General features: G+C 41.9%; 1 protein-coding gene across 4 annotated transcripts in view; it reads left to right on the top strand.

Moving 5' to 3' along the window:
* Positions 1 to 14,868, top strand: part of CLHC1 (clathrin heavy chain linker domain containing 1) — a 59,265-nt gene that overhangs the window by 25,390 nt on the left and 19,007 nt on the right. For all 4 annotated transcript variants that reach the window (XR_009867800.1, XR_009867799.1, XM_062209449.1 and 1 more), the window contains 3 exons: positions 3,157 to 3,331; positions 7,972 to 8,171; positions 13,544 to 13,723. Coding sequence is in view for 2 of the 4 variants with exons in the window: in XM_062209449.1 (XP_062065433.1) it covers positions 3,157 to 3,331; positions 7,972 to 8,171; positions 13,544 to 13,723 (555 nt within the window). In the remaining 2 variants the exon portion in view is untranslated. The remainder of the gene's footprint in view (positions 1 to 3,156; positions 3,332 to 7,971; positions 8,172 to 13,543; positions 13,724 to 14,868) is intronic.

Raw genomic sequence — 14,868 nt, 5'->3', positions numbered from 1 at the left:
TTTCTGTGGTTTCAGTCACAGTAAATTTTAGTCTAAATTATTCAGTGGAAAATTCCATATTAAATAATTCAGGGGGTACTGGTGCTGTGGCCTAGTGGGCTGCCTGCAGCGTTGGCATCCCATATGGGCACCAGTTCAAGCCCTGTCTGCTCCTCTTCTGATCCAGCTCCTTGTTAACATCCTTGGGATAGCAGTGGAAGGTGGCCCAAGTACTTGGGCCCCTGTACCCACGTGGGAGACCCAGAAGAAACTCCTGGTTCCTGGTTTCAGATTGACCAGGCTCCGGTCATTGCAGCCATTTGTGGAGGGAACCAGTGGATGGAAGACCTCTCTCTCTCTCTCCCTCTCTCTCTCTGTAATTCTACCTCTTAAATAAATAAATAAAATCTTTTAAAAAATTCGGAAGGTTTAAATTGCGTGCTATTTGAGTAGCATCATGCAGTGCCATGCGTCCCCCTGCATCCTGCCCAGGATGTGAATCATTGCCTTGTCTAGTGTATCCCCACTGTATGTGCTTCTCACTCATTATTTGTCACCTATCTAAGTTATAATAGCAGCTGTAGCCATTTTGCAGTGCTTGTGTTTAACATTTATTTTATTGAAGAATGGCTTCAAATTTATGTTTCATTAATTTTTTTTTTAATTCTAAAAATTTATTTGGATGACAGAGTGAAAGACAAGGGGAGAGAGAAAGATCTTCTGTCTTCTGGTTCTCTCCCCGTATGCCTATAATAGCTCCTGGCATCAAAGCGAGAAGCTGGGAATTCAATCTAAATCTTACATGAGTAGCAGGGACCCAGGTAGTTGAGCTATGACTGCTGCCTCCCAGGGTCTGCATTAGCAGGAAGTTGAATCAGAAACTGAAGACAGGGGCTGGTGCTATGGCACAGTAGGTTAATCCTCCGCCTGCAGCACCGGCATCTCATACGGGCACTGGTTCTAGTACCGGCTGCTCCACTTCCCATCCAACTCTCTGCTATGGCCTGGGAAAGCAGCAGAAGATGGCCCAAATCCTTGAGCCGCTGCACCCGCATGGGAGACCGGGAAGAAGCCCCTGGCTCCTGGCTTTGGATCAGTGCAGCTCCAGCCGTTGCGGCCATCTGGGGAGTGAACCAATGGAAGGAAGACCTTTCTCTCTGTCTCTCCCTCTCACTGTAACTCTACCTCTCAAATAAATAAATAAAATCTTTTTTTTTTTTTAAAGAAAGAAACTGAAGACAGATATCAAACCCAGACACTACTATATGGGATATGGGTGACCCAACCAGCATCTTAACTGCTAGGCCAAGTACCTGCCCGCACATTAAAAATGCCCCCACATAGTTTCTTTTCAGTCACCTTTAGATATTAATAATTTTAGTTTTAGATACCAAAAAGTCTGATATAATCTAAATAGTCTGTTGTTTAACTGAAAAATTCTGCCCTTCCTCCTGCTATGGCTCTACAACCTGTTGGGTATAAGGAAATATGTTTTCTCCTTTACTGTTCTACCCCCTCTTCTAATCTCTAAGCAGTTGTAGGGAAGGATTAGGTAGGGGACAGGAAAGGTCTTATTCAACAGGTGCTGTGGTGATCTGGCTTCCTAAGAATGGCAGAGGTCCATTGGTTGCTCAAATTGACAGCTTTTTCAGTCTTTGCTTTTTAGAGCCTCTTCTTACTGGGGACTTCTCACTGTACCTGTTAATCATTCAAGAGGTATTGCTTTAGTGCTTCCCTAAGAATCCTCTCCACTGCTTCTGATGGTGTGTCCCCCCGAAAGACCTTGTTAGCTGAGGTCACCTGGTCCTGCATGATAACTCTTTGGAGGACCTTAAAGTCCAGCCTACATACCTATCATGGAGTCTCCTTCACCCTTGAACATGCAATCTTGTGGAATTTGAGTTTTCTCCCACTTTATCTCTCTTCCCTCACTCTGATCTCTCACCTTTACATTTTCCAGGGGAATATTAGACACTGGTATCTTTGTTCTCTAAATTCTAAGACACCCATGTCTGGCTCTTCTCTTATTCCTTACTTCCAGTTAAATAAAAATTTGGGAAAAATATTTTCTGCTCATAAAAGGAAAATAATTTGATGGATTGATCCAGAACTCAAATCGACTGTATTATATACAGTTTAAATAAAAATTTAAATTGTGAATATGTGATTGAGATTCTATGTTTGATCATTAGCTGAGTCTACATATAAATGTCAAGATCTCAATTTGTCAGTTCTCATTTAATTATTTTCAGTATTAGAGGATGTCAAACTAAGTAGGTACCTCTGAATATCAGGTTTTATATTTTGTTTCACTTGTGGCAGTATAGTTTGATATGGAATTTTTTTTAAATATTTTTATTGAAAGGCAGATACACATACACATACACACACACACACAGAGGAAGAAAGAAATCTTCCATCTCTGGTTTACTCTTCAAATGCCTGCAACAGCCAGAGCTGGGCCATGCCAAAAGCAGGAGCCCATAACTCAGTCTGGGTCTTCCGCACGGGTGGCAAGGACCCAACTGCATGAGCCGTGACTTGCCGCCTCCCCGCCGTGCATTAGTAGGAAGCGGAAATCAGGAGCAGAACTGGAACTTGAACCCAGACACTCCAGTGTGGCATGACAACATACTAAGTGACAACTACTGCACCAAGCCCCAGTTCCTGCATGAAGAATTTTATCCTCTCTGTATTTGCAACTACATCTTTTGTTTTCTGTGTTTAAATCTTAGTTTTTCTTTGGTTATGGCACATACGCACCATTAATGGGACCATCCTGTGGCTAAAAAGAAAAGAAAAGTATTTTCTTACAATTTTACGGAGGTCACAAGTTTGAAACCAAGGTATCAGCAGGGTTGGTTCTTTCTGGAGGCTCTAAGGGGGATTGTCTTCCATGCCTTTCTCTCAGCTTTTGGCAACCATCAGCTGTTTTTGTTATGCCTTTGCTTGTAGACAAATCAGTCCAATCTCTGCCTCCGTGTTTATATGGCAAGGATAATAATATTTAGTTATGATCTAAAATATAAAATTTACATATATTAGTTAAAATTATGAATGTGTAACTTTTGGATTAAGGTTTTAGAAAATGCAAAGAGATTAAAATAGTAATATGAAATAAGAAAAAGCAAACATCTCTTAAAGTATTTGACTCAAACACTTTTCTTCTTCTTGTAGCTGTTGGGAAAATTAGAGGAAAGCCTCTTCCATTACTCCTATTTTTTGAGGCTGTGTTTAGCACAAGTCATGCTTTTAGACAGCCTATTGATGCGGAACTAACCCTGGAAGGAATCAAATGTGGATTATCAGAAAAACGGCTGGATTTGGTTATCAATTGGGTCACCCAGGAAAAGTAAGCAAAGTTAACCTTTTAACTTAATTTTGACTTTTGGTTAATAAACTTGTTCATTCTCAAAAAATTTTTTTAAAGATTTATTTGAAAGAGTTACAGAGAAAGATAGAGACAGAGAAAGAGAGGTCTTCCATCCGCTGGTTCACTCCCCAGATGGCCGCAATGGCTGGAACTGCACCAGTCCGAAGCCAGGAGCTTGTTCCTGGTCTCCCACGTGGGTGCAGGGGCCCAAGGACTTGGGCCATCTTCTACTGCTATCCTAGGCCATAGCGGAGAGCTGGATCAGAAGAGGAGCAGCCGGGACTAGAACTAGTGCCCATATGGGATGCCAGTGCTTCAGGCCAGGGCTTTAACCTGCTGCGCCACAGCGCCAGCCCTCATTCTCAAAATTTTTATAGTTTTCTTTTCAGTATAGTATTGAGCATTTACTTCAGGTCTCTTGCACTTTATCAGTTAGAAATACTTAAAGGTATTCACAGAGCAATGAGGCACAGTCACAGGGAGTCCAGATGAAGAGTTCGTTCAGCAAAGTTCACAGATAATTCATGATGACTTAATGGTGGGTGGAAGTTGAGCAGTAAGGATAGGAAGTTGGCCAGTGTCATACTGCTGGGTGGGAAAAGGCAGCATCTGGTTCTAACTGTCTGTGAGTACGTGTAAAGGAAAGACCCAAACCCCTGTAAGTCGGAAGAACGTGGACCAAGGTAGCACTTAGAAGAACACAAATTAGCAAGGACAGACAGCAGGTGGCTTCTGGGAGCTGGGTCTCAGCACAGACTGCCAGGCTCATGCAGTTCTCAGGTTAGGCTCCCTAGAACCAAAGTCTGAGACAGGAATTTGGATGCATATGAGTGAGAGAAGGAGAGTGTCTCAGGAAATACCTATAGAAGAGGGAAGAGGAAAGGACCAAGCAGGGATATGCTCTCAGGTGAAGTCAGCACAGTCTGATTTATGGGCAGATGACTCTGGAGCATAAACTGCATGGCAGAGCTGTTCTTCCAAAAACCATCATTTTTTTTATTTCTATCCCTCAGTAACCTTAGGGTTTTAAATATCATTTGTGGCAGAACCAATTACTCTAGTGTAAAAAGCTTGTATTGCTTCTTCTTTTTTTCTTTTTCTTTTATTTGACAGGTAGAGTTATAGATAGTGAGAGAGAGAGACAGAGAGAAAGGTCTTCCTTCCGTTGGTTCACTCCCCAAATGGCTGCTACAGCTGGCGCTACACCGATCTGAAGCCAGGAGCTGGGGGCTTCCTCGTGGTCTCCCATACAGGTGCAGGGACCCAAGCACTTGGGCCATCCTCCACTGCACTCCTGGGCCACAGCAGAGAGCTGGACTGGAAGAGGAGCAATAGGGACTAGTATCCAGCGCCCCAACTAGGCCTAGAACCCAGGGTGCTGGTGCCGCAGACGGAGGATTAGCCAAGTGAGCCACGGCGCCGGCCAAGCCTATATTGCTTCTTGACATACCTCCTGATCTTCTGGGTTCTTCAAAATATGTCTTCAAAATATGTGTTTTTTTTTTTGAAAGGCAGAGCATGGAGAGGGGAGAGAGAGAGAGAGAGAGAGAGAGAGAGAGAGAGACAGTGGGAGAGAGAGAGATTGAGATTGAAATTGAGAAAACAAGCTTCTATTTGTTGGTTCATTCTTCAGATGACCACACTAGCTAGGGCTGTACCAGGCTGAAACCAGGAGCCAGGAATTTCATCCCGGTCTCCCACATGGATGGCAGGAGCCAAACACTTGGGCCATCCTCCGCTACCTTCCTAAGTATGTTAGCATACAGCTGGATCTAGAAGTGGAGACTCAAACTGGCACTCTGATGTGGAATGATAATGTTGCAAGCAGTAGCTTAACCTGCTATGCTAGTGCCAGCCCTAATTTTATGTTCTGACAATAGTGTTAATGTCAGAGCAAGGAAACCTTTTATTTAAAATGAAACTTTATGGGAAGTGTGAATGTTGTCCTTATTGACTGAGCATATTATATATATATTTCATATTTCAACAAAATAGAAAAACTACATTATTCATTGTAATAACTGCAATCCCTCTTTTTGTGGTGTTGGCAAAATTGACATTATGTTTGAAAAAAGTATTTTTTGGGTGGCCAGCACTGTTGCATAACAAGCTAAGCTGCTGCCTGCAGTGCTGGCATCCCATATGGGCTCTGGTTCAAATCCTGGCTGCTCCACTTCTGATCCAGCTCTCTGCTATGGCCTGGGAAAGCAGAAGAAGATGGCCCAAGTCCTTGGGCCCCTGCATCCACGTAGGAGACCCAGAAGAGGCTCCTGGCTCCTGACTCTGGATTGGTGCATCTCCGGCCATTGCAGCCAATTGGGGGGTGAATCATTGGATGGAAGACCTCTCTCTCTCTCTCTTTCTGCCTTTCCTCTCTCTGTGTAACTCTTTCATTTATTTTTTAAAAAGATTTGAAAGTCAGAGTTACAAAGAGAAAGGAAGAGAGAAAGAGAGAATCTTCCTTCCACTGGCTCACTCCCTAAACCAATGGTGGGGGCTAGGCCAGGTCAGGCTGAAGCCAGGAGCCAGGATCCAGGAACTTTTTCCAAGTCTCCCATGTGGGTGCAGGAGCCCAAGCACTTGGGCCATTGTCCACTGCCTTCCCAGGGACATTAGGGAGCTGGATCAGAAGTGGAGCAGCCAATTCTTGTCTGGCCCTCATATGGGATGCTGGCGTTACAGGTGGCAGCTTTAACAGCTACGCCACAACACCAGCCCCTACATTTTTAGTTTTTCAAAAGGCTGAGAGACAGAGATCTCCCATCTGCTGTTTTACTTTACAAACGCTTGGCCAAGCCAAAGCTGAGAGCCTGGAACTCAATCCGGGTCTCCCATATAGGTGGCACGTACCCAGCTACTTGAGCCATCACCGCTGCCTCTAGCAGGAATCAGAGCTGGAGCTGGAACTTGAACCCAGATGCTGTGATACAGATGTGGACATCCTATCACTATGCCAAAAGCCTACCTTACTTTACTAAATGATTTATTTATACCCAAAGTTGCCCACTGCCTTCTAATTTTAGACCCACATTTCTGAGGCAAACACAAGCCTTAGTTTACTGGATTTTCAGTAAAGACGTATTCTTTTAGGGTTCTCTGAATCTCATTTTCATATTATCAGCATTCTGTTAGATGAATATAGACACAAATATTATATGCATACTATAGTTTTATTGCTGTTAATTGAAATATAACTAAAGTGGTTTCCTTACAACCAGTAATTAGAATTGATGTATTTCATCATACTCAAATGTTGTTTTGGCTTATGTTAATAGTTTCTAGGTGAAGTTTCTATGATGGTATAGATGGCTCACTTCACTTGTTTATGAAAATGGCACAGTACAGTATGAGAAGTAAAATCTATCAATTGGGTCATCTCGAAAGAATTACTTTAGTTCTCCCATTAGGCACAATTGTCTCCATTTCTTCTGTTGCTTCTTATAAATCTATAAACGGTTTATAAAATAATAGCGCTGTCACAGTATCTGTTTTCCTTTTAGTACAAATTATTGCAAGATTTATCACTAATAATGAGCTGAAATTGATGTCTCTGTGTTTATACAATGTTCAATAAAGTCTTACATTCCACAAGGTTCAGAATCTAGATATTGAGAACCCCAATTAAAAAAGAATTTTTGAGGGCTGGCGCTGTGGCGCAGTGGGTTAACACCCTGGCCTGTAGTGCCAGCATCCCATATAGGCACCAGTTCTAGTCCTGGTTGCTCCTTTTCCCGTATAGCTCTCTGCTATCACCTGGGAAAGCAATAGAAGATGGCTCAAGTCCTAGGGCCCCTGCATCTGGTGGGAGACCAGGGGGAAGCACCTGGATCCTGGCTTCGGATTGGTGCAGTTCTGGGCATTACGGCCATCTGGAGAGTGAACCAGTGGATGGAAGACCTCTCTCTCTGTCTCTACCTCACTCTGTAACTCTATCTTTAGAAAAGAAAAAAAAAAAAAAATTGGGGCTGGCAATCCTCCGCCTGAGGCGCCAGGATCCCATATGGGTACCGGATTCTAGTCCCGGCTGCTCCTCTTCCAGTCCAGCTCTCTACTGTGGCCCAGGAAGGCAGTGGAGGATGGCCCAAGTGCTTGGGCGCCTGTACCCACGAGGGAAACCGGGAGGAGGCACCTGGCTTCCTGGCTTCTGATTGGCATAGTTCCGGCTGTAGTGGCCATTAGGGGAGTGAACCAACGGAAGGAAGACCTTTCTCTCTGTCTCTCTCTCTCACTAACTCTGTCAAATAATAAATAAATAAATAAATAAATAAAAGTGTTATTGTTTGAAAAAAATAATTTTTGTGTACCTTATAATTTTAAATCCTACCAGTCTTTTCAAGAGAGGTTTAACTTAGTAGATTAAAAAAAAAAAAAAAAAAAAAAGACTTGAGATCAGCTTTGCCAAAATGTCTTCTCCTGAAGGGATATTCTGATTTTTGTTGTTCCTGTTATTAAATCTCTCAAATATGTTTAATTTCTCTTTACATCACAATTGCCTATTGACTTGGAATTCTTACAGGCCATGGAAAATCTGGTTCTGCTGTGCTGAGTTTTCAAATATTTCAGTCTTAGCCACTCATCAAGAATTCTCTCATGTGTACCTTGCTGTTCTTCTGTTCTAGGCTGACATTCTCTGAGAAGGCTGGGGATGTGATTTGTGATTATGGAGAGCAGGATACTTATAACAAATCCAAGTGCTTGGCTTTAGCTCAGATTATCTACAGTGAATGTGACCTGCACAAGAAAGTTCTACTCTGCCTGTGTAAACAGGGTCAGGTTCATAGGGCCATGGAATATATACAATTCAAGGACTTTACTTCTGGTAAGTATAAAGCCTCCTTAATTGTGTATATTCAGATTCTAGACTGTAATTGTAAGATCACTCATAGTAGCAGGCTGCCATATTTTGATTATTTGTTCCCAGACTCATGCACAAATTTAATCCTCAGATCTTATGGTAATGGTATCAAGAGGGCAGAAGCTTAATCTGACTATGGCGCAGAGGCAGGGCCTTTGGAAAGTGGTTATATTAGATTAGGTCACTAGGCGGGGCCCTCGTGACTGAATTCTGGTAACTTTATAAGGATAGGAAAAGAGACCCAAATGGGTCCCTTTGCCATGAGATGATGCAGTCCAGGGGACTCCTGCTGGAACCTCCTCATGCTGTTTGGACCTTGTACTTCCACCACTGTGAGGTAGTTGCCTGCCTCAGGGATTTCATTGTAGTATCAAAAGGCTGACTAATAGACAAACATTATTTTAAGCAAGTTATAAAAGCAGTTTATGTATATGTGTGTATGTATGTAGAAGATGTCTTTTGTAATTTTTCTTGAAAATCATTAAGCTGGAGTTGATTGTCATGCTAGCTATTAAATACTTTATGTACTTTCTGGATAGTCCTGGAAAGATACGATTTTCAAGATAAATTTAGTGGATATGCTAGACTATGCTACATAAAGGATCTTATAAAATAAGGATCTTTAAAGAACAACCTCAATGCACGGGCATCCCTGACACCTCCCCATCTCTCCGATGTGCCATTCTTGATTTGCAGGCTGTATATCTCAGTTTAAGAATATGCAAAGTTGGGCCGGCACCGTGGCTTAACTGGCTAATCCTCCGCCTTGCGGCGCCAGCACACAGGGTTCTAGTCCCAGTCGGGGCGCCGGATTCTATCCCAGTTGTCCCTCTTCCAGGCCAGCTCTCTGCTATGGCCCGGGAAGGCAGTGGAGGATGGCCCAAGTGCTTGGGCCCTGCACCCGCATGGGAGACCAGGAGAAGCACCTGGCTCCTGGCTTCGGATCAGCGCGATGCGCCGTCCGCAGCGGCCATTGGAGGGTGAACCAATGGCAAAAAGGAAGACCTTTCTCTCTGTCTCTCTCTCACTATCCACTCTGCCTGTAAAAAAAAATATATATATATATGCAAAGTCAAACCAAACATAACAATTTTAGGTCACATTTTTCCAGGGACATGAATCCTTTTTTTTAAGGGTTATTTGTTTAAAAGGCAGAGTTACAGAGAGGGAGAGGAAGAGACAGAGAAAAATCTATCTGCTGGTTCACTCACCAAATGTCTACATCAACCAGACTGGGCCAGGCCAAAGTCAGGAGCCAGGAGCCTCCTCCTGGTGTAGGGGCCCAAGCACTTGAGCCATCTTCTGCTGCTCTCCCAGGTGCATTAGCAGGGAACTGGATCAGAAGCAGAGCAGCCAGGACTCAAGCTGGTGCCTGTGAGGGAGGCAAGTGCCACAGCAGCTTCACTTGCTAAGCCACGGTGCCAGCTTCAGGGCAATGGATCTCTTACAGCCATTGAACCTGATCATTTTTGAACACTGGCCTGGCCTGACCTTTATTTAGATTCTGTGTGTTTCTTCTTCTTCTTCTTCTTTTTTAAAGATTTATTTATTTATTTGAAAGTCAGAATTACACAGAGAGAGGAGAGGCAGAGAGAGAGAGAGAGAGAGAGAGAGATCTTCCATCTGATGGTTCACTCCCCAATTGTCTGCAACAGCCAGAGCTGCGCTGATCCGAAGCCAGGAGCCAGGAACTTCTTCCAGGTCTCCCTCATGGGTGCAGGGGCCCAAGGACTTGGGCCATCTTTCACTGCTTTCCCAGGCCATAGCAGAGAGCTGGATAAGAAGAGGAGCAGCCAGGTCTCGAACTGCTGTGCCACAGCGCCGGCACCCTGTGTGTTTTTTATTTTTATTTTTATTTTTTCTTTTATCTTTTTTTTTTTTTTTTTTTTTTTTTTTTTTTTACAGAGTGGATAGAGAGAGAGACAGAGAGAAAAAGGTCTTCCTTTTTGCTGTTGGTTCACCCTCCAATGGCTGCTGCGGCCGGTGCATCTTGCTGATCCGAAGCCAGGAGCCAGGTGTTTCTCCTGGTCTCCCATGCGGGTGCAGGGCCCAAGCACTTGGGCCATCCTCCACTGCCTTCCTTTGCCATAGCAGAGAGCTGGCCTGAAAGAGGGGCAACCGGGATAGAATCCGGCGCCCCAACCGGGACTAGAACCCAGTATGCCGGCGCCGCAAGGCGGAGGATTAGCCTGTTAAGCCATGGCGCCGGCCTGTGTGTTTTTTAAAGTTAGTAATTTGTTCATTTAATAATAGCATGCCTGAACCACTATTTTTTTTTTTAAAGATTTATTTATTTTATTTGAAAGTCAGAGTTACACAGAGAGAGGAGAGGCAGAGAGAGAGAGAGGTCTTCCGTCCAATAGTTCACTCCCCAGATGGCCGCAACCGGCGGAGCTGCACTGATCCAAAGCCAGGAGCCAGGAGCTTCTTCCAGGTCTCCCATGCCGGCACTTCAGGCCAGACGTTAACCCACTGGGCCACAGCACCAGCTGAACCACTATTGTAATAATAACTAGGCTATTTACCTGCATTATTGCACTTACTCCTCATGTTGGCTCTATGAAGTAGGTTTTGATATTATCCCTTTTTTATTTTTTAAAGATTTATTTTATTTATTTGAAAGACAGAGTTACAGAGAGAGGTAGAGACAGAGAGAGGTCTTCCGACCAATGGTTCACTCCCCAGATGGCAACAACGGCCAGAGCTGCGCCTATCTGAAGCCAGGAGCTTCTTCCAGGTCTCCCACGTGGGTGCAGGGGCCCAAGGACTTGGGCCATCTTCTACTGCTTTCCCAGGCCATAGCAGAGAACTGGTTCAAAGAGGAGCAGCCAGGACTAGAACTGGTGCCCATATGGGATGCCAGGGCTGTAAACCCACTGTGCCACAGCACCGGCCCATACCCCTGTTTTGTTTTGTTTTGTTTTTGTTTTTTTGACAGGCAGAGTGGATAGTGAGAGAGAGAGAGAGAGAGACAGAGAGAAAGGTCTTCCTTTTGCTGTTGGTTCACCCTCCAATGGCCGCTGCGGACGGCGCATCGCACTGATCCGAAGCCAGGAGCCAGGTGCTTCTCCTGGTCTCCCATGCGGGTGCAGGGCCCAAGCACTTGGGCCATCCTCCACTGCCTTCCCGGGCCATAGCAGAGAGCTGGCCTGGAAGAGGGGCAACCGGGATAGAATCCGGTGCCCCGACTGGGACTAGAACCCTGTGTGCTGGCGCTGCAAGGCGGAGGATTAGCCTGTTAAGCCATGGCGCCAGCCCTCCCCTGTTTTATAGATAAAAAAAAGTGTATGTTCCTCGGAGAGGTAGGTAATTTGCTTGTAGTTACACAGCAACAGAATAGAATCTGGCATAGTAAGTAGTACTCAATTAAGCTTTGTGTAATGAATTTTATATTTTATTATTACCTAAAGATTCAGTTTCTGTGTTAAATATTCTTCCTTTTCCATATATAAAAAATATGTTAGTGTTTAGACATGAAATACGTTTTAATTACTCTTGGAATTCTTATTGCATGAAATATGAACTTTTTACAAAATTCACTTGACGTAAGTGCAAAGAAACATGATTGACTATCATGCTATTTTGTTCCTCTAAGAGTGCATTATATTCTATAATAAATATATCTAATATTTAAGTCATAAATCTTCTATATACCTAGAACCCTGATATTTGCCCTCAGAATTTATTTAGTGCTATGTCATAAGATGAAAATTATGTAACCTGGGAATAATTCAGATTAAAAGGTAGCAATGGCATTTTAAAAATCACTTTGCTTATTCAACATTTTCATGAGAAACAACCACAACTTTCCAAGGTATTATCCTTGGCCCTGGGGAACAGCTTATGTCTGTTAATACTTTCTAGTTTCAGAAAAAGGATTCTCTCTTACACTATCAGTTTTACATTTATAAGTTAAGAAAATAAAGCCAGAACCAAAACAACCCAGAAAAATCCTTGAAAAAAATTTTGTCCCAAAAGCATGATTATGACTTATAGTTTAGAAGCAAACTTTTTGGTTTTTTCTAATTAATTATGTATAGAATAAAGACTGAAATAATTTACTTGCTTAGCTTCCCCATTATCGTTAAACAAGTGAATATACTAACCACCTATCTGGAAACCAGCTTATTCTAGATCTATAAAATACACACCAACACAAATATATACATCATGTATGTATACACATCAATATGCAAATATAACATATACATGTATAGACAATATAGTGAATATATGTGTATGTCCTATGTATTTCACATATATAAATTTTGGAGAGGCAGCACTGCAGTTCAGGAAGGGCATAGACTTTGGGGATAGGGTGGAATGTTCTGCTTTATATCATATGTATAATTCAGAGAAATGCAGGGAAAAATTCTCCAATTCTGTTTCCCTACTTGTAATATGAGAATAATAATATCTCACTAATAATGAATATTAAATGCAGTGAATTAATATAAGTTCTCAGCACAGTAAATATGTGTTTTAATAGATACCAGATCACCTTGTATTGACCTTCAGAGTGCTAATTATATTTATGGTAGTTCTTGGAATGTTCTTAGAAATTATTGTGCAAATTACCTCTGTTGTGGTACAAGAAAGATATTTTAACTTTAAAAAATATAGAAAGTTAACACAAAGTAGAAATTTAAGATTAAAATCATAATTGTAGCTTTATATTACCTCAGTAGTTAACTATAAGTTAAACTATAGACATTATTCTTATTGGGGTACAAAATAGCCAAATATTGGCAAATTCATAATCCATTACCACTAGATATTTGAATTAGCTAATGGCTTCTTCAGTTTTGAATTCCTAAATATGTAATATTTTTAGGAAGAAAATTACTGAGCTGTTTTTCTTGTGCAAGGCATAGAAAAACATGCTCATTACAATTTGATCTAAACAGCAGTAGCAAGATATAAGCAAACAGAATATAGTATTAGATGGAACCTTAGAAATTATCTCCAATTCTAGCACTTTTCTGATGTGAAAATGAGTTTCAAAAGACTGAGTAGTATAGGTAAGATTAGAACTTAGATTTCCTGATTGCAACATATATCTTTTTCATTATGTCACATTTCTTTTCATGATGATTATTTGGCAATTTTTTTCCTAATACTCTTTGTTATGGGTAGTCTTCCTTTGGCTTTGGCTATACTGAATGTAAATTATTTTTAAAGTGGGGCTAGTACTGTTGTGTTGGAGTGGGTTGTTGACAGCATAGGAAGGATTGGTAAAAGAAGTATTGATTGACAGATATAGATATTAGCTGGCCCCAGTTTTTAGTTGATTTATTTTAGGATGTTGAGATATAGTTTTCCATTTTTGCTTTCAGATGACCTGATACAGCTAATAACATTATGTCCCCAAACTGAATTAATTCAATGTCTCACTAAAGAATGGAATGGGAAACCACCATCTTTATCTTTTTGTCTTGCCGTACTTCATCTATTCTCTGTAGACATGAAAAAGGTTGGGATTAAGCTACTTCAAGAAATAAATGCAGGTGGGAAAGGTAAGTAGGATAAAATGTTTTGGAAGAAATAGTAGTGGGTTATTTAGAGAAAGGTTCACGATGATTATTTACCAGTAACTCAAATTTTCCTTAGAGTTCTTTCTTAATTAGAGTTAACTTTTAGAGTTTATAAATGTAACGATTACCATGACAATAATGGTCTGTTAACAATAATATAAATTTCTTTTTTAAAAAAAAGGCTTATTTACTTGAAAGAGCAACAGAGAAAGGCAGAGATCTTCCAGCCACTGATTCACTCTGCAAATGGCCTACAAGGACCAGGTCTGGCCCAGGCTAAAGCCAGGAGCCAGGAACTCCATCTGGATGTCCCACATGGATAACAAGAGTCTTAGTACCTGGGCCATTTTCTTCTGCCTTCCCGAGCAGCTGGGTCAGAAACAGAGCAGCTAAGACTTGAACCAGCACCATGTGGAGGCATAACCTGCTGTTCCACAATGCCAGCCCCTGGTATATATTTCTTGAGAGAAATGGGTGAAGAGTTTATGGAGCCTGGGGGAGAATGTCATTGATCATAATAACTGATACTGTTCTCAAAACTTTGCATATATTAATATATATATGTGTATACTTAGGAGTCTTTTAATGTGTATTTTAAATTTTATCAAAATGTTATTTAGAAATTTCATACATTTTAATTCCTAAACCAAATATACATATATTTAAATATAATCTTCACTCTAACCTAATATTGCAGTGGGATTGAGAATAATAAATTAAATCTCACTCCCTCCTTCATTAACTTAATATAGGAACTTGAGCAGACAACTTGATTTTTTAAAAAAGATTTCTTTATTTATTTGAAAGTCAGAGACACAGAGAAAGAGGGAGAGAGAAAAAGAGAAAAAGAGAGAGATCTTTCATCTGCTGGTTCACTCCCCAGATGGCTGCAATGGCCCAGGATGGGACAGGGGGAGTCAGGAGCCAGGAGCCTTCTCCAGATCTCCCATGTAGGTAGCAGGGGCCCAAGCACCTGGACCACCCTCCGCTACTTTTTCCAGGCCATTTGCAGGTAGCTAGATCAGATGTGGAGACCTGAACCAGTGCCCATATAAGATGCTAGCATTGCAGGCGGTGGCTTTACCTGCCACACCACAACAGCGGCACCAACAATTTGATTTTAAACT

This window comes from Lepus europaeus, chromosome 13, assembly GCF_033115175.1.
Source record: "Lepus europaeus isolate LE1 chromosome 13, mLepTim1.pri, whole genome shotgun sequence".
Classification (NCBI taxonomy): domain Eukaryota; kingdom Metazoa; phylum Chordata; class Mammalia; order Lagomorpha; family Leporidae; genus Lepus; species Lepus europaeus.
The sequence above is the reverse complement of the archived record's forward strand: the minus strand, read 5'-3'. Positions and strand labels throughout refer to the sequence as shown.